The sequence below is a fragment of the Amblyomma mixtum genome, chromosome 3, assembly GCF_055824585.1.
Source record: "Amblyomma mixtum isolate Tamu chromosome 3, ASM5582458v1, whole genome shotgun sequence".
NCBI lineage: Eukaryota > Metazoa > Arthropoda > Arachnida > Ixodida > Ixodidae > Amblyomma > Amblyomma mixtum.
In genome coordinates, this window is record NC_143014.1 from 143792541 (window position 1) to 143817048 (window position 24508).

General features: G+C 44.1%; 2 protein-coding genes and 1 long non-coding RNA gene across 3 annotated transcripts in view; 2 read left to right on the forward strand and 1 right to left on the reverse strand.

The window, feature by feature from the left end:
* The first annotated feature begins 2345 nt into the window (after positions 1-2345).
* LOC149352221 (antimicrobial peptide microplusin-like) lies at positions 2346-6817 on the forward strand. Its single transcript, XM_089581392.1, has 5 exons — positions 2346-2505; positions 4391-4452; positions 5452-5541; positions 6142-6168; positions 6577-6817. Exons 1-5 carry the CDS (start codon positions 2427-2429, stop codon positions 6664-6666), a joined length of 348 nt encoding a protein of 115 aa, XP_089437518.1. The 5' UTR covers positions 2346-2426; the 3' UTR covers positions 6667-6817.
* The window catches only part of LOC149352222 (uncharacterized), a 38418-nt gene continuing 16262 nt past the window's right edge, over positions 2353-24508 (reverse strand). The window contains exons 2-3 of the long non-coding RNA XR_016290711.1: positions 15375-15479; positions 2353-2572 (exon numbers count right to left, since the gene is read on the reverse strand). This is a non-coding gene — a long non-coding RNA (uncharacterized LOC149352222). The remainder of the gene's footprint in view (positions 2573-15374; positions 15480-24508) is intronic.
* LOC149352223 (antimicrobial peptide microplusin-like) lies at positions 17124-21866 on the forward strand. The gene is made up of 5 exons (XM_089581388.1): positions 17124-17333; positions 17893-17954; positions 19614-19703; positions 20980-21006; positions 21630-21866. Exons 1-5 carry the CDS (start codon positions 17258-17260, stop codon positions 21696-21698), a joined length of 324 nt encoding a protein of 107 aa, XP_089437514.1. The 5' UTR covers positions 17124-17257; the 3' UTR covers positions 21699-21866.

The window sequence follows — 24508 nt, forward strand, 5'->3', positions numbered from 1 at the left end:
CTTTTTCAGCTCAGTATTACCAACGCTGGCGGACCCCAGAAAACGGGTGAATCGTCTTAAGTAGTAAGCTGGTTAACTAATCTTTAATAATAATCTTTTTAACTATTAGAGTTAGGCGCCTAATTGCTATTAGGAATTTGTAATCGGTCGTTAGTAATACCCATATCGGTTTTTAGAATTTAGAAAACGCGATTACCCTTGGTACTGTGGCTCGAAAAAAAACTGGCTTCTTTGACTCGTGACGAGGGCTGGAAAGGTTGCTTTTCCTGCAAGTTTTTAGAAAGCGCATGTATTCTCGCCCGCCGGAGGGAAGTTTTGTCGAGCCACAGCGCTGAGGATAATCTCGTTTTCGAAATTCTAAAAACTGATATGGCTATCACTAACGACCGGCTACGAACCTCTGTTACCAGTTGCCTAGATGTGATAGTCAATAAGTTAATTATCAGAAATTAGTTAACCAGTTTACCACTTATTCACCGGCTTTCCGGTGTCCGTAAACACTGTAATACTATGCCGCAAAAGCCATATTTTTACCCAAAAAACGTATTTTTGAAAATTACTTCGAGTCTTTCCTGAAACACCTATTAGAAGGAGAGAGCAGCGCATTGTGCTCAGGCAAGCCATAAATAGCGGGTTTGAATTTTACTTGCAGGTAGCGCTGCCGAGAGAGCCTAAAATGTTAAATCCTTGAGTTGAATGTGTTGAAAGTCTATTTCTTAATAAAATTGCGCCATTTTAAAATTACTGGCAGAAGAATACATAGAGGGACTAAAAACTTGGTTCAACATTTGAGAAAACTATACCATGCGAACACTAGCCAATATCGAAGTTTTAGTAGCCTGATAGAAACGCATACGGTTGTAAAACCAGGCTGCCATACTGTAGTATTACGAATTACATCGCACGTCTGGTGTTAAAAAACCGACTCACGCAGAATTCGAGCACTCCGGCGAGCATCCGGTCAATGTCAAGTGCTGTTCCCTACGCGTTATAACGAGCGATGTTTTTTTTTTTTGCCACTGGTTTACGATCTTACAGAGCACTCGCACCGTTGAGCTGAGGACGGACGAAAAACCGGTGCTACTTTAGAAAATAAAACTAATGAAGAGGCCACGACAAGCGCTTGGCCGGTTCTCTTCGCCTTGGAAATTCGAATGGACAAAAATAGAGGAACGCCCCCGGGCAGAAGTTGCGGTGGACGCGGAATGGGCTGAAGGGGCCTGAAATGCAATCTGTTAGCATCAAAATCGCTCCGAGGGCAGTAATCTTTGCCTTGCTGTTTTTACTGCTTTTTGTCTTTCATTAACTAACGGCTAACATTGGCTAAATTAACAACGTTAAGTTATATTTCTGCCCTATAATTCACGAAACGCGGCAAACGGCTCAAAGTGCATGCTGCCACGAACGCAGTTCGTTTCTCGCGCAGACAGGAATCACAACACAATCATTGCGCGTTGCGGCGACACCACCGCCTCGTCACAACAAACGTTTTTCCTGCTTGCGTCTGCTTGGCGCCGTGTCAAAACACGTAGTTTCACATGAGGGGTGTCCGGAGGTGTCAAGGCGCTCGTTCACGAGCGGTGCTGAGACCGTTTCCGGGCAGTCGTACATTGGTCGCCGCTTTCATTGGAGCGCATCGCTTCTTCTCCAACTCAGCGCTTTCGATTAAGAGCCGCCGCCGCCTCCACGAAGGGAGAGAACGTAGCGTGGCGGCACCAAAAAAAGAAAAGAGCCCCCCAAAAAAGAGGAGGGACAGCCGCAGTCGTACGCTCACGGCGGCTGCGGAACAATAAATGCAATTTCTCGCCTATTGCAACGTCCCGCGGCCACGTCTCCATCGCCTTGCACTTCCTCGTGGCACTCCTACGCTCGCTCCGCAAACGCCTGGCTGACATCAAACGCGAGACAAGCAATAAAGGAAGAAAAAGCCGGCACGATCCCATCGGCAGCAGGCGTTGCATCGCTGCGCGCAACGACCGTGTTTTCTTTTGGCTCGCCACTTCTTCCCGCGCGCGCTGGGAAGCGGTGAGCGCGCCGCAGCCGTCCTTGAATTGAGCCCGTCGGGGCTCCCTCCCCACGATAGGCGCGGGAAACGCTGACTAAGCGCGAAGCTCGTGAAAGCGCGTGCAGGAATCACATGGTCGTGGCGTTGCCGGTGGCGGTTACGGGCAGGGCCAATGGAGAGCCGGGACGGCGAATCTCGCCACAGCGCGGCCAATCGGAGGAGAGACATATTCTATACCAGTACACTGCCTTGCCTCTGTGCTTGTTTTGATTTCTTTTCCAACACCTCATGCTTCTGTTACTTTATTGAGGCAACTAGCGTGGGAATCGGGTATATAAGAGATTTGGTTGACGGTGTGTGCCAGCATACCTCTGAGCTGTCTTGCTAGACCGGTAAAGCCCACCCTCAGTGACCACTCACCATGAAAGCTGTCTTCGCCTCCTGCCTGTTCGTTGCCGCCTTGGTGGGTGCGGCTTCGGCTCATCACCTGGAGCTGTGCAGTAAGTTCGGCTTCTACGGCTCCGGCCGCGGGGTAGTACGGGTGTCTGCTCACGGAACGATGCATACCTGCAGGTCTCCTCAACAATTATGTTGGTCAAATGCAACCACCCTTATTAGCGTGATAACTATAGTCAGTTTTAAGCCCTAACTGTATGATTTAAAGGATGGAAGAACAGGTTTTAAAACTCGTTTTGTCCATCCTTCAAATAGAGAGTACGCGTTTACACTTATTACATCAAATTTCTTCGCAAATCAGCAGTTGCCGGGTTGCATAGTTTTCAGGGCTTCAGTATAAAAATTGTATTGTGTTCTGAATGATTTAGTTATTTTACGTAGGTTTTACTAATACTCTACATGGCGGGGGCATGATCCGCAAAAGTATAGATTGATCAGTCTGTCAAAGATTGCGTCTAAGGAGTTGTGTGTTTAGTTTCACATGAGAATATAAGCAGGCACACAGGCTTGTATAAAGCCTCCTTTCCAAGTGCTCTAGGTCATTGGGTTAGCTTCTGGGCCCTGCAGTGGCACTTATTTTGTATGTCTAACGCTTCAAGTCTCTGATGGGTTAAGAGAGCTTATTCCTCACATTTACAGAATTTTGAAGTGCTAGGGATGCAACTAGGGCTCTGTACATGGCTCATAGCCCCATCCAGTGACGACGGGACTGTTGAAAAGGAGGCTACATGCTCTGCGTGGGTGTGCTGGCTTCTTGTTAAGTCACACCTACAGCGTTGTATTGGACCGCGTCTCCGTGCTTCCCTTTACGAGAGCGTCGCATTTTGACGCGTGGCCAACAGTGCATGGCAAACAAAGATGGTTCGCCCCTTTGGAAGGCACCTCCTGAGGATCTGTGAAAAACCTGGCATCGCAAATTTGGACAAAAGGGATCAACTTAGATGATTCAAAATTCGATCATCATTCGGCGTTAGCATGTGAATATCAAGCTTACATTTTAGCTCTAATTTGGTGTTTAGACCCTGACGCAGCCGGCATGGAAGTGACATTCTTGAGTGCTTGAGGGCCGCTTGGCATCCTGATTGCATTTAGTCCAGCGGAAGCTCCACCAGCAGCCGTGAAATCTCAAGCTCGAATTTCAACTATTAGTCTAAGGAGTCGACCCCCTCTGATCTGTCCGAGTTTCTATCTTTTAGACTGTTGGTTTAGTATAAATAACACGGTGAAATTGGGACCACTGTGTTGTTTGTCACTCTTTTCGTTTATTAGTTTTCGACATATATTTGGATCACTGTTAACTTTTACAACCGGTAAACCGCAATACGCTCAGCTTGTGTCATTTAAGCCAACTGGCGAATTGCTTAGCTTTGCTATTTTCATGCAGACTGCCTTACTCTGATCGCAGTATACTGGCTATCAAGTGCCAGCGCTACTGAACTGCTGTAGGCACGTTGCTCACACCTCACAGTGACGTGGTTGCAGTAAAACACCACATGCACCAATTTAAAAGCAAACCTTGTGCTCGGTGCCATTGGAAAACGAGAAAGTTAAAGCGCCAAGGGCGCACGTATGAGGAAAGCAAAAAAAGAAAAGGAATTTTTCGATAAACAATCAGTTGAAAACATTCGAAATAGCCGAGAAGACATTCATAGAATGGTTCCAGAGCCCCGAAGAGTTCAGCAGTCAAAGCTCTCCTTTGTTTTCTAGTCGTCAACTGACTGACGGCTTGTACTGCTGGATTCAGGGTGCAGCAGTTTTTCTTGACTTTCGAGTCTTTACGCACTTTCGCGGCTTGTTTTTCGTGGAATATTTGGTTGTATGCAGGCATGTTTATAATGTCATGGCAGGAAAATATGCCACACAGTCCGAGCGGTCGTATACCGACCGTTAAAACTTTATCCCTTTTTTTTTCCTTGTTACTTTTTGCAGAGAAGAACGACCAGGTGCTGGCCACGGAACTGGAATGCATTAAGCAGCATATCCCTGAATCGGTGAGTTTGCACCGTTTCCTTTAGTAGCGGCTACATTTCGAGTAGGTTGCACTAAACCTATTTGCAAATCTGAGATTTGTATACTTACTTAACGACGGCAGTGGTGATGTGCTCAGTAGGTAAGACAAACAAACAAACTATCGAATGCTAATCTCTTCGCCGAGCATTGAGGAATACCGATGCCCTAAGAAGGATACCAGTGGTTACCTCAACTATGAATAAAAATATTAAAAGCATCGTACACGTACATGAGGTTATAATATTTCACTTCAACGAACAGAATGACCTCAGAATTTTCTTTAAAACATTTCAGTTACGTGCTCCAAGTGTTCCTACAAAGTTTGCAGTCATTAAGAATAAGTAGTAGACAATAGCACACTTTCAAATACAAGGATAACAACGATACAGTGTCTCAGAGATTCGGCTGAGCGTATCTGAAATGCTGAGGAGAAAGGCAAAAAGAAAGCTTAGGACCTTGGGTGCATTGCCTGCGCCACTTACTGGAGAGCGATATCGCTCGGGTGATGCCACGAAGAGAAAAGGTGCTTCGTGGTATCTTTTTTTCCCCCCTTTTGAAAAGCGCTCATAAAACTGCCGATGCTCAGATGCAGAGCAAGCAAGTAGTCCATCAATATGGTCTACTCTCAGCGACGGAGGAGCACATGATAAGTGAAGAAAAAAAAGAGAAGAGGGGGTGAATCAGATTAAGAGATCAACTGGCACAGGTTAGCCATGGCTCACGCAGGACCAGGGCAGCTTTAGAACACTGGGATAGGCATTTATCCCTCACTAGGCTTGACCGGGCTGGTGAGGATGGAGCGAAATCTTGCAGCCATGTTGTCAAGAGCTATAATAAGGTTACATTATAGTCGTACAATCTATCCGAGTACCTGGCCCCACATCTTTTTGTACCTTGGTCGGCGATTTTGCAGAACCTGATGCATCACATACTAATATTTTGTTTTGTTGTCATATTTTTGTCTTCCTTTATTTTTCTAGACCAACGCTGCCTTTGACGATGCAGTGAAGAAAGTGGAATGCAGCGACCGTTCTTGCGCCATCCGTAAGATGTGCGAAGGAAACGACCTGGTATGTGGCAGAGGTGTTTTCGTTTCTGGTTTTTGTTCGGGGCGAAAAGGGTCTCTTTATGCTTTGTGCAAAACTTATACGTTTAAAAATTTGAAAAAAAAAGTAAATAAGCGGCTGAGTGGACAGAGCTTTTTATCATAGGAAACTGCTAGGGTGAGCGCGAACTTTGGTAAATAAATGGCCGCCTAGGTAATAACTATACCGGATGTTTCACCTGACGTGTTCTGGAGTATTTAAAAATGAATAAGAAAACCACTTTTTCGGCATGGAATTGTCAGCGGTGAGGCGCATCAGAATACATCTAACTAATATTACGTAGCTAACTTTTTTACTATTGCGTGTAGGCCACCGTATTGAATGTTCGTATCAGTTTTTATAATTTGGAAAACGCAGTCACCGTCGGTGCTCTGGCCCAACAAATTTTAGCTACTTTGACAACTTTCGTGCACTGGAGGGGCTGCTTTGCTTGCAAGCTTCTCGAAAGCGCATGTATTTTGGTGAAAAGTTCAGGGCACTTGAAATAATTTATAAACGGAGTGAATTTGGAGCAACAAAGAGGACCACTGAAATGCTTGTCTTTTCCTTTCTTTCATGAAACAGGAGGGAGCCATGGCCAAGTACTTCACCGTGAGTATTCTTATAAGCAATTTTTCTGTTACAATTTTGAACGTAATGAATTACTTCTCACTAAGACAATCACAGCTGCCTATGATTCCGTCTACAGTTTCCATCTTCTTTCCTACAATCAGCCTAAATAAAACGTAAAATGCAACAATTAAAACATTGAAACAAAAATACTATAAAATATGAACTGAAAACATGGGAAGTTCGTATTTCGTCCGTGTGTTCAAGTAAGAAAAATTAAAATTTGTTTTTATGTGAAGCGATGGAAAAATGTTCACCAAGTAGCACTAACCCCTCGTTCTTACCGTGCTCATCGGTAGCTATTTCTTCGGCAGTTCGGCGTGTGGCAGATATTTGTTCTGGCGGGGAAATTCCGTTGCGATATGATTTCGATTATTTGATTCTCTGCAGGCTGAGCAAATCAAGCACATCCACGATGCTGCCACTACTTGCGACCCCGACGCCCACCACGACCACGGTCACGACCATGGCCATCATTAGAAGGACAAAGTGTCCACCCAAGATCTATGGTCCCTCCTGTGATATCCATATATGTTTTTTTTTGGCGACCGGCGCCTAGTGGAACCGGGACGGCGCCCAACTAAAGCTTGTAGCGCACGGAAGAGAATAAACCGTTCGTACTTTTAATCAATTTCTTTTTGAGCCTGTCTTCGTCTCAGCATGGCTTGGCACTGAGGTTAAATTAGGGTGCCTCGACGCTGCCATGCATACCTTTGTCTCGGAATTCACACTTTTGTATCCATCTTACAAGCTGAAGCTCTGGACGCACTAATGCATCTCGAGCTAAACGACACACGCCTTTTTGGTGACCAGACTGTATGATATGTCAGTCGACTCTATCTGCGTTATAGCTGACAAGTTGGAACATTGCACACAGCTGTAAAGCAGCATGCTATGCTGGGGCTTCAACAGGGTCTGCAAAACTAAATGGGTGGTCACTGACCTATGTACATTCCCTGCTTAATAATACGGAGCACGCTTCGGCGATCAAACTCTTGCAACACCTTACCGAACCAAAAATTAGGAAGTTCTTCGTAGATATGCTAGCACATGCCGCTGGTACGTTCGCGCATGAACTGAAGAGGCCATCAAACCTTCAAAATAATCAAAATTTCGAACTAATTATGGTAAGCAATTGGTGTTCTTTTTAGCGATTTCTATTTTTTAATTTTTACAAACTCGGACATAAAATCATCACTCGTCTCACGCTCATTTAATCAGTCATTGAAGAGGTATTCATGAATTGCATTGTCATAGGGAATCTTTATGCTTTATTTACTTTCCACTGCTTGGGCCCTTAATTAAGGATTTGAGTACTCCGGCCATGATTTCCTTTCTCTGTTACTTTGCACTGTATTCTCCGTTCAAATGGCGAGAGCATTCTTTCTGTTTTTGTTCTAAGCCTATGCAAGTGATGGATTTGTTATTATTGTTTGCATTGTGTTGTATAATGTATTATATATGTGTCGGTAACATATTTATTCATAAGCTCTTCACACTGTTTAATTTTACGATTAAAGTCTTTTTGTGCAGTTCTTTTATTTTGCTGCCCCATTTTTATTTGTATTATTGACGCACTTACCAACAGGAAGTCGCTCTGACGGTTGATGCCCTGGGGCCTCCTCATGTAATAATTAACTCATATGCTTCATATGAACCCAATTAAGAAAACAAAATCAAATCAAATAAAAAATACTCTTTACGGAACGATTGAAAAAATTTTCTAACGCTGGAGCGTGCTCTGTAATATTGTGGCCGAATCTGTACATGCATTCTCATTTCGCCGCTCTCGAAGATTTTATGTGAATTCAGACGGAAAAAAAAATCCAGCAGTTTTGTTCTTCCTAGGCCGTAAGGAACGATAATTATATGCTGACTTCAGGAAATTGCAACCTATTGCCCCACACACCTTCAACAAGTTTAGCGCGAAGACAAAGGGGTAACGGGAAGTAACACTTAAAACGACACTGGCGCAAGTGTTGTGCTAGGTGTAACTTTCCTTTGTCCCGTTGCTTTACGTTAACCCTGTTAAAGGTTGGTCTATCTAGCTTTTTTAAGAACCTTGGAGTACATTATACCAATAGCCGAGCTATGCTAACCGGAAAAGGAGGTGAAGTCAGAAGCTTCCCTAGATTCAAACCGCGGAAGGAGATAGCATACATTGGTTAGAGCTTCTCCGCTGAACTGAAATGTAGCCCCCAAGACCACGTACAATAGAAAAGGTGCCATGGAGAAGACATACAGTTCGAAAAAAGCATGCGACATGAGCTACTTTGAAGATCCAAACGACTCTGTGATATGGTATATGATGTCATTTCGAGGAAAAGGTATACGAGTGAGCGAGTGAATTAATAAACTTTATTTGATCAAGGCACCTTTTGTCCAGGACGTACTTTGGAAATAATCTGATGAATCAGAACTTTGAAGGTTTTCCAGAGCCCCTCATGCGCTAGCAGTCAGCCACCTTAAAAAGAAACGCTGCTGAATTTCCCTTTTAAGGGTTCTAGATTCATCCACTTGTGCGCTCTGCGGAAATTTTGATGGGAATTTTCGTTGGTGACAGGCGTTTAATTCCACACCACAATGCCCGCTTGAACTCCACTCAATGTGATTTTCTCATAAGAAGGAAGCAAAGAAGGAAAGTAAAGAGTACGCTTCATACAATTAATTTCGGTGTTCTTTGTACAGGAGCACGCCTGTGTCGACACCACACGACTGCGAACTGTCGCGAAAAAATTGGTTAGCTGCGCCTCAGAACGCGGCGATAGCATGCGGGACAACGTAGTTCCGCGTGTTCATCGTAACTGTGGTTGCGAGTGCGCAGCACGTCATATATATCGGCCGTATAATTTCACAGAAAGTAGTATAGTTGACTCTCTGCCTGCCATAGATCTAGATTACTGTTCTTGATTGGGAGAAAATGTAAAGCACCCAAGGTTGTTGCTCCTGAAAAGTGAAGACAATGTATCATGAACATGCCGTACCTGAATTCGAAGAAAATTTGCGCAGAACGAGAAGTTACAGGAAATTTGTACGACTTAATTTACTGGAATGAAACCTTTCGATAACTGTGAATATTTAAATAAAATCATTAAACTCCAGGTGAATTTGACACGATTATTTTTAGTGTGTGTATGTACAAGCACTGGGGCTCCTGCGATGCAAACAGAATGTAAAAGAACAGTGAAATGCGGTGCGTACCAATGACGGCGTTTATGCTATGGCTCATTTTTTAAGCTCCAGGACGCATTCTTAAATTCTCCTGGGTAAAACTAATCAGCGCCAAGAACCTGGTTCTTTTTTTAAATATCTTTTAAAAATTTTGATTTTCTACTGTTTTTTATTGGTGACATGGATGAAACTTTCTTTTCCGTTGTATAAAGCGAAATGCCACTTGAATGAACCATAATGAACCTTAAGGAAGTCTTCGCTGAAGTGAAATTTTGGTAAATTGAAATGGGCACGCAACAATTCATTTTGATTAACCGAAGTAAATTTCAAGTACTGAAATACTTGCCAAAAAACATCAACTGGGCATGTTGAAGACTCTATGCAGGAGTTATGTACTTCGGATCAAAGATATAATTCACTAATTATCTGCAGAACTTTTATATTTGCCATTGCCAACTTCGTTGACTCTAGTGAGTTCATCTGTGTTTTTGTGTCCCATCTTTGGTAGAAACCATTTCTCGTCGAAATTCTCTCTCACCTTCTATTAACATATTATCGCCTCTCTTTCTGAATGTTTTGGGTCATTTTCTTGGAAAGCAGATTTTCCGCGACTTCCTCCTTATATTGGCAGTTAGACAAGCGAACTGTGGTCGCCATCAAATTAAAGGTGATTCAAAGTGAAGGTTTACGGATTATTAACGGTAAAGAGACACCAAAGGCTAACAAGTACAAAGTCTAGCTGTGCTAACAGCTGAATTGTTCGCTTCAATAACGATCAAGGTTGAATTATTTTTCTATCTGCTATAACTGCAGCGACGGAAACCGCAAGAAGGAAGACTGATTTCGTGCTCTTTTGATTCCCAGCGCAACGAAAAACCATCTGCGTCACTTCATGACGTGTTAGCCTTCGCCATTCTCCGCGAATCAGCAGCAGCACCACTGGCAAAGAAGGGAAGGTCAGTGCACTGAGTGAAAGATCGGTGAAACACCATAACTGATCAAGAAGTTCCCATCTGCGGGGCGCTTCTTGCAGCGACCATTGTAATGGGCGTATCTGCTGCATACAAGCGAAGCTGAAGCTAGGGACGACAGGTTTCAAAGCACGCCATGCGCCCAGTTCTCGCATCTCCGGAGCTGCTGCGCACGAAAATTTCCCTCAAATGTCGGGTCAGCATAGAGCGAAGCCAGCGAGGCTTCGTAGTATTTATTAAATGATTTTATCATGCTTTTTGAGTAATGTTTCCAAATATATCAGCGCTGCAACCACAGAAAGTACAAAAACTTCCCCTGGGTTTCCGTATTGGTCATCACGCCATAAACTTTCTCGTTCACGTGCCTTTGAAAAAATGTACCATAACGCTTTACTGGCAGCTGAATTCATCCCCCGGCTAGATTATGTGTCTCATAGTGTAGATCACTGTCATAAAGTTAAATAATATTTTGTACCATATGCGAGTACATACACACACACACTAATATACTAGTACACCCCGCCGGCTTTTCTTGTAATGGGGCTAGCAAGGCTTTCGCCTTTAAAATCCGACTAAAAACAGCAACGCACACTTCAGACGCAAGGGTTCTGCGTTGATGACAGACTTCAGATGACAGACTTCATAGCAGTTTTTTTAAAAATAAAAACGCAATATCTACAATCATACGACTGTTTTGGTTCAGCAAAACATAGTCCCTTCTAATATGAACCTGTTGGGCCTTATCCTCATTTTTGTTTTCGCGGGATGGCTGCTTGGATGGCTTGCGTAAAGAAGTGCAGAAGGCTCTAATTGGACGTATTTTTCGCCGCGAAGTTCTGCAATATGTTAAAACTTTCATCACATTTGACAATTACCAGAATCAGTCAATCAACAAATGGGGTATCACTCGACTCTCTTGTGGAGCTAACTGACTTTTATCTGCGTTGCTTTTATTGGCTGGAATTATGAAAATTGCATCCAGAACTCCGGCATTTTTACTCCAGTTTTTAGATATATTAAATACTTGTTGGCATTTAAAACTATACACAAAATACTGACTGACGTAAGTACCAAGAAGGGTTGAAATGTGGGCCAGTTGGTACATTGTAAAATGAAAAAAAAAAACAGTCACAAAAGGCGAGGGACAAGAGAAGGAGTGTACACGCTACAACGACTGGACTCCTTCTCTTGTCCCTCGTCTTTTGTGACTGTTTTTTTTTCCATTTTTTAAGTACCAAACTTTAATTGTCAGGGGGCCTGCTGTAATAAAGAAATACGAGATAATCACAGCATAGTTTGGCACAAGTATGGCAGCTGATGCGAGCTGGACTTGCCTCGATGCTTAGAAATAACTCCCTGGCCAAAGATGCCAAGGTTGCCAAGTCCATCTGTGTTGACCTGGAAAGTGTGGTCATCTATATGCTCGGATACACGGACTTGCTTTTCTCAAGGATCAGAACCGCACGCACAGTAGGTAGAGGCTTGGAGAAGTTGAAACAAATGGAGTCAGAATTACGAATCACGCGTGAATTGCCGGAGTGCGGCTGCCTACAGTTTTAGTTTTGAAACTCAGGTTTTCTAAACAGCATGTTAGCTGCCAGTACTCTTCAAGAGCAGAAAAGCCTCTGTTAGACTTTGAGTCGTGTCACTCTGAGCTTATTATGAATAATCATACGCCAACATGTCTACACATGGCTTTGAAAAAGTCCAGGTGTGGCTAATGGTTTTGTGGTTTATGAATTATGGGGGTTTAACGTCCCAAAGCGACTCAGGCTACGAGGGACAATGCATTGAAGGGATCCGAAAATTTCATCCACCTGAGGTTCTAACGTGCACTGACATCGCGCAGTACAAGGGCCTCAAGAATTTCGTCTCGATCGAAATTTGATCACCGTGGCCGAGATCGAAGCCGCGTCTTTCGGGTCAGTAGTCGAGCGCCATAAACACTGAGCCACCGCGGCGACCGAGGTGTGGCTAATGAAATTTTACTACCGTGTGAGAGTCAACCAGCCGGTCGGTCGGTCGGTCGGTCGGTCGGTCGGTCGGTCGGTCGGTCGGTCGGTCGGTCGGTCGGTCGGTCGGTCGGTCGGTCGGTCGGTCGGTCGGTCGGTCGGTCGGTCAGTCAGGTGTGTGAAAGCCTGTCTAAAAGAGCATGCTTCCTAGCTGAAACCCTAAGCTGGATCTTGCTCGGCCATGCTATACATTGCCGAACTAGTGACTGCCCTCCGTTATTGACACAGCATGGCCCAGAAGCATGACCTCGTCGGCTCTGTACTTTTGACAAAGGCTGCACTTTGCTTCACTATACTAAATCGGCTGCTATTTGAACTCTATCTACAACTTTACTGTACACGCTCGTTCCTAAAATAAATATCAGAAATTTAACATAAGTAAATCTAGCTAATGAACAGGCTAGTTGTCACGACAACGGCAAACAATATGTTGTTGGTTTCACTCGTCTGAGGTATACCGCTCTATTTAAAGCCTTCTCAAGTTAAGCGAAACGCCCTGCTTACGTGTGCACACGTGATCGCGGTGCAGCTGCTGTTCTTGTAATTCCTTTCTGGTAACTAACAGCGCCGATACCAAAATTACCATGTGAAAGCTTCATGAAGCAAAGACCACACTTAAATGCCGTAAAGTTCTGAAAAGGCAAAAAGAAAACTGTGTGAAGTTGGCGGCTGAGGCTCGAAACGTCAACTACTCAGCAATAGGCCTGAACTCATCGCTTAACAGTCTGTGCTATTGGGGCCGAAGATGAAAAAGATCGCGTCCTCTCCTCTGTTGCTGCCATTTCAACAGAGGTCATCAACAACAAATACTGCTATTACTGCGATGACAGCATTTGGGACTATTTATGGGTTAAGCGCCCTCAACGTAGGGATATTAGTATGTTGCCACCGGAAACTCTCGTTGTCACCTCTATAGCGAGTGGAGAGATGAAGAGGATCCTTAGGTTATATTCCTAGGTGGGCCAGGAAATCTTTCCGAATGTGCGCCCAGTGTTGCCATACGACCAGGTGAGGCCCAGCTATCGCTGTAACTTGTTCGCCTAAGAAGACGGCGAAATGTGTAGGCGTTTTTTTATTATGATTTTCCGGCAGTCAGGCTACATGCCAGTTTTGTTTCTTGGTGATGTCGCGAAGTATTGAACATTCCATCCTTGGAGCCATCCAGGCCACTTTGTTGAGACCCCGCGCCGCTTCATGCATGACAGCACGGTGTCTTGGGGCACTGGAAACTAAATTCGAAGGCTAAATTTAGCGGTGTAGACGTACAGACCCTGGCAGCGCCAAACATAACACAGCTGAGAAGCACTTGTAGCTGGGCATGTTGGTGCATAATCCTGGAAGTACAAACAGGGGCGGGAGTCGAACCCAGATATATCGAACCCGGATATATCAAACCCGGTGGGGATCACGAACTATTTAGTTATATCGATAATTCGACATATAAAAATGGCGATAGATAAGCTTGTGTACAACCCAGAAGCGAAAATACAGTGCATACACGCTAGAAACGCGATTGCGTCCCGCCAGCGTGCGGGCAGTGCACTGCTCGCTAGGCGCTGCTAGGTCTAATCTGCTTCGCATCGGAGCCGCAGCGGGCGGTGCTTTGGAACTAGCCACTGCACATCAAAAGATGTCTATTCATCTTACCAGCGCACTATAAAAAAGAATATTCGCTCATGAACAGTTGCTTTCCGCAGCGAAGCGCGCCCCGCTAAAGCCGCAAGTATTATTTAGATAGTTATGTTGGCTTCACCGCATGACAGCGATGTGGAGTGGATAATGAGTTTGTGGTGAGCGAAGGCTCCCACCTTTAAGCGCACCACACGCTCACCTCTCCACGCGGTATCACAGGGCTAGCGCTGCCAGCCATACTATACATGTGCTATAAGGCCGCGCAGCCAACCAGTCTCCGCAAGCGCAAAATGATTGAAGAGATCGATAACTATTAGCCTCACCTTTGTACCGGGGTAGTGACAAGTGCCACCTGTCCATTAATTCCTAACGTGCTGAATATCTCCGGATTAACTGCCAGTTTTCTTCCAAACTACTCTCTCGACCTTCTCCACCAATCCTCTAGTCGTCTCTTGTTTCTACTGTTTGAAAATTAAGCATGTCCTGGCTATTCCGAAACCCTAGGGCTTCGCATATGCCGGTGGCGGCATCGTGCACTGAGGGATGGAGGGTTTTGTACTGCATAAGATAATGTTATATTGCTTCCTTGCATTGCATACAGCAACGGCAAGCGTCATCCGTGGTGTAAAACTTTTGTCGGTAAAACTTCCTCCTCGAGCACAAAGCCCTAGCTTCGAAAAGTAAACCCCTGCCTTTGGAATTGTCAGAAAAGTTTTCCCTTTTAATCTTTGATTCAGCTTTTCTATAAAGCTCCAACGTCGGCTTATCAAGCCTTTTTTTTCAGTGAGTATTTTCTGAGGGCCGTACTTTCTGTTTCAAGGTTGTCTTACTACGGGTGTGTTCCCTTTGACATTTATATTTATTAGGAATCCATCTAATTCTCGCCATTTGGAGAAGCGCCACTTGCAGGGGCACAGCGAGCGGTTCGGTATATATAGGGACCCACGAAACTGAATTTTTATATAGAGCGACACTTTCCTATACTTTTACACAGGAAGTGGATAATCTGTATTTTAATATAGCCAGTAAAACGAAATATCCGACTTTTATATTGCCCCGGGCTCGACAGTAGATGATAATGAGCACGTTTTCTTCGTGATCTGTAAATCACTTAGCATGATTAGTCAAAGTGCAAAACTAATTAATCTGTGTTGCACGGTTACATAAGCATGCGATAATATTTGAAGTGACGGAACTAGGTTGTTTGCTTAAAAATAACCTAAAAGATTAAGAACTACATCACGTCAGCTTTACCTTTGTGTGGCATGCTGTCATGTTCAGGAAATAAATGGGCATGAGCGAAGGTAAAGTAGGGACTTGAAAAAAAGAACGAAGCTCACAATCAGTGGCTCGGCACCCACTATTCAGCTGGTGTATGTAACATAAAAGTGATAATTCCCACCTTTTTTCTAACGCCAGCACCAGACGACTGTTCTTTGCTAGCTTCGTGGAAGCTTTGACGGCATTCCGCAATGCTTACCACAACGGTGACTTGGTCCTAGAATATCTGCAATGTGATATACAGAGAGGCCGGAATGAAAAGGAAACACGCCTACGCCAATATTTTCTACTTTGCAATGAGATATTCATTTACAGGCGGCTTATGAATATGTACTTCTGCAGACCCTTCACCCAATAACATGAATAAGGCTAGTAGTACGCTGCAGTTGAAAGAACACGGGTTAATTTTTTGTTTTGTTCACAGGCGCTGTTCTCGTTTCCTTCCGGCCTGGCTGTATGTTGCTAAAGAATACAATAGGGACAGAGATAACGAACAAAAGGCACACAACTTTAAACAGCAAAAGCACCCGTTAAGGAAGCATGAAGAACACAGCATAACGGCTTGCAGCACAGATCCGAAATCGACAACGTAGCGGAAAACAGCACTCGAAGAAAAACCATGCATTACGAAAACGGCGCAGATAATGACAAGCACAGCAAGAAAACTACATCGACACAAAAGCAATTAAAAAACAAACAAAAACAAATCAGCAAACAAATAAACAAACAAGCAGGTAATAGCGGAGCAAAAGAAGCGCACCAATTGCCCGACTCCTGAGAAATGCTCCGATAGCGATAGCGAATCGCTTTCGCGTTAGATTTCGCCGCTAAAAATACAGGAGAGGGAGTTTTTATTCAAGAGTTTATTTATACGAACATAGCGCTGAAGGGCTTATGAATATAATCAAAGTCCTAAAGCATGATTAAGAAGACACCTACTCGCACAGCCAAGCATAAGTGTCGTCGTGAAACTAGCTCCAACAAATCATCCAAGAAAAATAATGAACGGGCTTGTAAGTGCTGTTGTGTTCTTCGTTAAATCTTCGTCAGTGCTACGTTTTGTATTGAACATCTATGTTCATTATGTACGGGACGTCCCAATTAAGTTCTCTGACTATGTGACCTCCTCCTGATAATTTTATGTAACATGTTCATGCACTGAATTAAAAAAGATTATGATTCTAACGGGAAAAAAAACGGATAACTTTGGAAGTGGGCAGAAACTATAACAGCATATGGGATCGATTTCTGCTTCAGAACTGAGCAAAGATATATTGATCAAAAATCCAAAATAGCACGTCAGGCAGATGAAACATTGATCCCAACAAGACAACCGTGCATGGCTCCCACGTGAGCACCTGGAAAAGAACTGGCCAGGAGTGCAGATCACGTAGCAGTACTAAGGAGAAAAACAAAACAAAATGAGCAATACCATCGTGCTCGTGCACAATATATGTCGGGCTCTAACGCCTGTACCGTCTCCAGCCAACCAGAGTGTCAGCTATCCAGTCACGTATCAGTACACACCTCATGCCATACATGCAACAACCGTCCTCGGAGAGGAAGCAACAGGGCGAGGTTGATTTCAGGGCGCCTCGCAACCAACGCAGGCGACCAGAAGGTAAGAGGTGTGTTCGTCCTCGTTGGCGATCGGTTGGTATCCTTGATTTCTACACGTGCGGCATCTGCTCTCAGATGCGACGCGTGCTCGCTCATACAGGCGGAGCGTCAGAAAGAGCGGAAGGATATTGCTGAGGGCGTCGACGACCACGCAAGCGTTGCAATGGTTTGTCTTGACGCCACGTGCGACCACTAGCGGAAAAGGAGCCTTGTTTTGAAGTCATTTTTTTTTTGTCTCAAACACAACTGGATGCTTCCGGGCTCGGGTTGCAAACCAAGGGTGGCAACGTTCCCGTGTGTATAAAAGGCAGCCCAGCGTTTTCTCTGGGCACTCACAATTTCTCACTCGGAACAGCATCCGTTGCCGAGGGCCAGACAGGAACGATGAAGGCATTCTTGGTCTGCGTGTTGCTCGCCACATTCGCCGCGCTGAGCTTTGCTCACCATCTGGAGCTATGCGGTGAGTATGCAGGTTTAGGATGTGTATTGTATACTGCAAGCGCTGCTGAGGTTGTAACTATTAGGTTCCTGTGGGACTTTCGGCACCTACTGCTGAATGACTAATGGTCTGAAGAGGCGACATCTTCCTGCTTGAGAAGAAGCTGTGTACCAGCTCAAGTAAACTCGAAATGCTGTGTCAGAAGGCCCAGTTACGGACTGAAAAGACGTTGCGCCATACTTTAATGCAGTATACCTGAATCACCCTTTTACTGGCGCTGGCATTCAAAAGAAGAGCAATTTCAGAGTCACGTTTCCTGGGGCTTATCTTATTTTACTAGCAAAACCTGAGAAAATAAGCTAGCTATTTCTTAGCCAAAAAAAAAAAAAAACGACCGTGAGCACAGTGGACGAAGAAATCATAGCGAATGCATGCCAAACCTAGACATTCGAAAGGCGAACGATGCTGGTTCGACGGGGCTCCTACGGGCTGTCACTAAAGCACTGAGAATATGGCTTCAGAAGTGTAGACTTGGAATTGATATGTGCATGCATTATATGCCTAATGTTTTTTTATGCAGATAAAAACGACGGCCAGCTGAAGCGTGAACTGCAGTGCATCCGCCGTTCCATCTCTGCAGCGGTATGACACTTCTTCCATTCCTTATTTTTTTCTGTACGTCCACCCGCTACGCATTCTCCCTTCTAAGACAGGGAAAGAGCGTAGCTGGTCACAGTGGGGCGTCGTTGAAGAAAAGTTCCCGAAAACAAGGGAAGACACGTAGCACGTAGCAGGTTGTTCCGGTTACTCGCATACTGCTGTACCAGGTATAGCAATAAAGCTTGCTGAGTTTCGGTCTTCCCGCAGAAAGATGCATGAAAATGAGCTAGGCCACGCATGTGTCATGCCCACAGTGGTTTCATTTTCTTGCAACTCTTCTACAGGGACCGCTAAAGTCGGAATTCTGCTCTTCTCATTGGAAGCTTTTTGCACCTCATGATTTTCCGATCAGGAAAAAATTAAGTGAAATACCACCAGTTGCAATCAGTAGATTTCCCTGGACATGAGTGTCATGTGCTTATGCCAGTTAGGTAGGTATGCATGGGGGGGTTAGCTTCCGAAGCTAGTCAAGGGTCGTGAGGAAAACCAGTGCGAAGGGCTTCAAATTAATTTCGTCCACATAGGATGTTCTTGACGTGCACTGGCATCCGAAAATATATACACAGTCGTTTTCGCATTTCGCTCCCATAAAAGTGCGGCCGGAGCTGCTTGGGTTCGATTCTGAAATTTCGTGCTCAGCATAAAAATCCCTCAGCCACTGAGGCAGAGTGGTGTGAATGAGCAGGTATTTGTTTATTCTGGCTACCTCATTAGGTAGCTCTAAAAGAGCGAAACATGATGGATATAGACCCCTTTTAAAGAAAAGTAAGCTATGGTTGATACCTCTCCGTGTTATTCACTTCAAGAGGTGCACAAAATTCAGCAGGGTTCGACATATTCACGAAAGCACATTTCAATCTGAGCGGAGGAAAAAGAAAGCAGGATAATCAGGGGCACAATCTGTCTAGAAGTCTGTCCTTCACGGCTAAAGAATCACCTCAGAAAAGGAACACTTCTTTAGGGGAAGCAGTTTTTCACATCTTCTCTGTTAGTTGACTTCAGAACTGTGATTATCAAGATCAGTAAAAAAAAATAAAACCTTTTTCTGGATGTAGAATTGAAGCTCGCCCTTTGCCTACCAATGTGATTTTATGCGAAAGGAAATGACATGACACATGATATGACACTGAAATGGAGAGGAGGAAAAATTCTCGAAACAATCGATACAAGAGGTAATATCTAGTTGCCCCCCAGGAAACGAGAATGAAAGGATATATCCCCGAGAATAACACTCGGAACGACGAAAACAAAGACGAATAACTATTGCAGAGTATTAGCAGGAACGCACGCATCCAATGACAATAATATTACGTGGCGTTTTCTGCGAAAATAAAAGTGACTGATAAATATCTAGTATTCAACTTTAAATCCAGCGATTCGCGATTTCCTCGAAACGGTGGCCGGAATACGCATGCCATCACGAACATATAAGTCAGTATCAGTAGGTCCACGCAAATGTCATGAAATAAGCACTCTTACGACGAATTGACTGAGCGTTTCTGCTGTGCTTTTCGTTAATGCTATTTATGGTATGCCGAAACACGGTTCATGTTGACGTGTTTCATCACAGAGCCCAAATTTTATACATTGAAATTGCGGTAATGTGAAATAAGTGTTGATCAGCTTTACGTTGCATTGTAGGCGAACCAAAGCTTTGACAACGCCGCGAGGGACCTTCGCTGCCGGAACAGCTCTTGCGTCATCCGAAAGCTCTGCGTGGGAAATGATTTGGTAAGATGTCGGTCTCTGATATTTTGTTCATAATTGATTAGGCCGTACGTCATGAGCGCTTGGCTTCTGGTGTGCGTAAATTAGAAAGCCTGCTTTATTTACGGGCTGCAAAAGACGCTTTTTAAGTTAAAGAAATTTTAAGCAGGTGTGCCGACATTAAGAAAAATATGTGTGATAAAATTACCGTGTTGCTGATAATTTCCTTGAGCAAGAAACACTGCTGTTGAAATATTTCAGAGATCAGTCTAGGCTTGAAGCAATGCAGGCTTCCTAAATGGGCGACCGGGACATGTAAGTTGTCAGTGAAAACAGAAACCTCCATGCGTCACCTGTAGTGGCATGCAAAAATTTTTCTGCATACAGGCATTAGTAAAAAAAATTATCCAGTAGTCGATAAAAAACATATTTGCTACCAACGTCTGTATGTGGAAAAATGCCTGTCCACATCGCTGTGCATATCTCTATTCTTCTCTCTGCAGAACTAATAATTGTAGTAAACAACATGACCAAATTATAGCACAGAGTTTTGTAGCACTTCTTCCGTCGCGTGCTTAACGTGCCAAGGGGGGCGGGCTCGGATTGTTGAAAATTTCAGTCAAAAAGAAAACAGAAACAATCGGATGCCGCACCAATCTATGGTTTGTTTGTTTGTTTATTGGGGTTTAACGTCCCAAAGCGACTGAGGCTATGAGAGACGCCGTAGTGAAGGGCTCCGGAAATTTCGACCACCTGGGGTTCTTTAACGTGCACTGACATCGCACAGCACACGGGCCTCTAGAATTTCGCCTTCAAGAAATTCAGCCGCCGCGGCCGGGATCGAACCCGCGTCTTTCGGGCCAGCAGCCGAGCGCCGTATCCACTTAGCCACCGCGGCGGGGCAATCTATGGTTTCATAATTACGATTTTTTATCACTAAGACTGAAATGCACAGTGAATTATCTAAGTGACCTTCTTTGAGAACGTAACAACTTGGCAAATAACAGGGGTTAACGCGCTCTAAACTTGAGCAATATAATGCAGTAAAACTTACGACTTTCGACCCCGCGTTTCTTCCGATCAAACGCTGAGCAGAACAAAAACTACCAGAGAAGAGATGTATGTGCTTCATTAAAAGTAAGAGCTTGGTTGCCAGATTTAGAATGTCACCGTTAGTTTGGCAGTGCCTACAGTGCAGATCAATCATCAAAATACCAAAGAAGTGCTTTAGTACTGAACACATGACAGTGCGCTTGTAGCACCTCCATGAACTTACAGAGTACTGATTTTTCTTCCGCAGGAAAAAGCCATGGCGAAGTATTTCACGGTGAGTACATTTTTCTTATACTAGTGCTTTAGAGATTACCGACATCTCTAAATTTTCTACTTTTTTCTAGCCGTCGTGATCCCTACCAGACAGTTACTGCAGTATTAATAATTATTACAAGAGTAAACGTACTATCCGTGAGATATATGGCAGTACTGACAAGCTCTTCGTTCGGAATAGGATGTAAAGTTTGAGCGTACTAGGGAACAACAACCTCGGCAATGATAAGATAAAAAAGGACAGTAAGAAGAGGAACGCTTCGGTGGGAAATTTGGAAAAAATAAGTTAAATAGAAATGCGATGGCCTGTCATTCGGTGACCTCACTACGTTTCGTACCTTGTATATTAACCGTGGCGCTGCAAGACGAGGAAAACATAGAAATAAAAAGCATGCTTTCGGTCACTGCAGTGACCACAGAGGAAAGAGGAGCCTTTGAGCTAAGACCAGTTTTGTAAGCGCTGTCTTTGAAAATTCTCCTCGATTACCGATGTATGTTAAGTGCTCATGGGGGGACAAATACATAACTGGGCTTGTCTCATTTCTGAAAGTAAAATTACATCCAAGTTATACTGTAGACTTTGCTGCGTGAATGTTATATTGAACTGTATTTTTTTTTTCGCAGAGGGCTCAAATCACGGAAATTCACAACGCTGCCACCGCATGCGACCCCAGTGCGGGACACCACCACTGAATGTGACCGATAACGCCATGCTGGACTAGTGGCTTCCCACCTGGCGAAAATTTTGTACCAAAGCAAATGAAACTATTGTGAAAGCTTTCCCGTCCATAAACAACAGCGAACTGCCTGGATAGGATTTCTTCTCCTCACGAGACCAAATAAATAGGTTTCCCTGTAAAACATTTCTGATGTTCAATTTTTTTTTATAACCACTGCATGCCGCAGAGTGGTTCAGCACTTATATATTTAGGTGGTATGCTGAAAGCTTCTGGCTTCTATTTTAGAGGCTCTCTGCACTTGTATATTCAATCGCCGAAGACTACTGACGGCAATAAAAAATATACACACATTTCGTCTGGGCGGAAATCGGCAGGGAACAGCTCTATATTTACTTGAAGGATTGTTCTGAGTCAAGGCCATATATTTCGGCATATATTTTTTAATTTAATTTTGACCCGAGCATTCAGTTGAAACGAAAAATTCAACCTTGAGCCCGTATTGCATGCAATGCCTTACAGTGTTCCGAGCCTGTGTTCGTCACAAGAAAGCTTCTCAGAAGCTTATAGAATCGATCCTTTTTAGAAAAAAAAGGTGATAGTGACGTTAACCAGCACGGTAATTGCGCTTGCAGTGCTGATGAGATCCTGCGGAAATGAGAATAAAAGATCAAACTCAAAAGCTACCTAGGCCTCTCTCCTTCACGTCCGTGCACCTGCCATGATGGCTCAATTTGTACGGCTCCAGGCTACTCAGCTCGAGGACGAGGGGCCAAATGCAGGCCAAGTGGCTATCTTTCAGTATAGGCGAAGTGCAGAAGACGCCCGTGTGCTGTGTAATGTCAGTACACGTTAAGGAGCCCCAGGCGGTGGAAATTAATTGGAAGTCCGCCATTATACGCGGCCTCTTTCTTTCTAATTTCACTCTGGAGTTCATGTTTTCCCTCACAGCGCTTGAGGTGTCCCCGAGAGTGACATAGATAATGTGGTTCACCTTTCTTTATAACCATTTTATTGTCCAAGCCAATTTAACTCACTAGACAGAAGTCTAGCTTTTTTGGACATCACTTTTAATTGTGAGACAACTGTGGAATATTATAAGACACTTTTATAAACATATTGACGGGAATGGTGAAAGCTTCCAATGCATAGTAAAACCTTGCTTTCGAAGTTCGTCCTCCGCTATCATAAAATAGTAAGACTGCACTAGAAATCCAGTGGGGCACGTTTCTTACAATAAATAGCAGAATACTACAGCCATCCCTAGCAGGGATCTGCGGATATATCGATAGTTACGGTGCAATCTTGCGACATGCAACAACTTCGCTTTGAAAGAATGCGCTTGTCCGGAATTTCTGACTATGTCTGCTTCGCCCTTTCACCCCGGAAGGGAGGCATCATCGTTTGAGCCTCACCGTCACTTCAATTCTTTTTCAAGAAATGGAATGCAGTAGGTAGCTTACCATATGCTAATGTTCCAAACTGTGACCGATGGAATACACCGATGGGGAGCAAGTCAACTGAAGACGTGGGGCTACCTCCGAGAAACGCTGCTACCGAAGGGCTTTGAAGGCTGTGTCGGAGTTTCATTCTAGAAGTGGCTGGCTTTGTAAACTCGGAATGAACAGATATTTTATATCTAATGCCCACCTTTCATTGGAGGAAGAGGCTCTGCATCCACAACGTCAACCGGCCAAATTTTGCAGCAGAAGAACATTCCTTTTAATACTAGGGTTGAATGAGCCTGCTGCTTATGTGTTTGCATATAATTGTGCACGTGCGTCATTTCTTTTCTATTAGCAGGTGAAGCGGTTTCTTTACCTGAAGTAATAGGTCAATCTTTCCTTTCTGCAGAGAGTGACAAAATCCTGCTTGAAAGAGCGGACCAGAATGCAGTTTCTTCCTGTGATCTCATCCTTGCTTGCCTTGCTTGAATGATGACATGACTAAATGTTCGATATTGCTCATTACCCGTATTCCTGACACTTCGCCTTTAAAACCTTTATTGCCTAGATGTGTCCTTTTGCAGCGTTTGTATCTGGACTCTCTCAACTGCTTGGATTCCGCATTTGCGAGCGAGCAGAGTTTGGTAGCAAGAGATTTTTTAGAGCAGGTTATTTTCGTGGCTTATGATTTCAACCTTTATTTTTATTTCCCCCTTTAAACCTTTCTCTTAAGTATACATTGATATACCCCAAATGGTAACGACATTTCTTGAATGCACTTGCCACTGAGTGAGTGTTGGCTGGGGAGCTTTTCACAGATGGCTCTCAAGAAGCCCAACTCTCTCTCTCTCTCAGTTGAGTTGGGCTCACATAGATGTTTAGCTTTGTGAGGGAGTTTGGATTGATTACATAGAACCATCATAAAATCTTATATTGTTCAGCACACACCGTGTTGTCGCTGTATTCTCCGTCAAACCAAGACTGAACGCACTGGTCGCCAACCCAAGGTATCATTTAGGGGATTGGGCGCATGAAGTGCTCACAAAGCCCTGAAAGGACCATGTGGGAACGCGACCTCTGTTGCTTGCTCGCAAAATAGTTTTGGAACGAAGAACGAAGGTTAACCAAAAAGAACCGATGGCGAAGAGAAACACATAGGAAGTGGTTATTTTGCTAGACGAGATTCTATTCTCAATCTTGAAAACTGCGCTCTAGACTCAAACGTCATTTTTGTATTGTCTCCATGTAGAGTGCGGACATGCAAGGTGAAGAGAAGCAACAGCCAAGAAAAAAAAGACTGAATTAAGACCAAATGGAAGTGGTGGTATATAGTTGGCGCTATCAAGCATTACTGTAATGATCGGAGGCCCAGCCAGCGGAG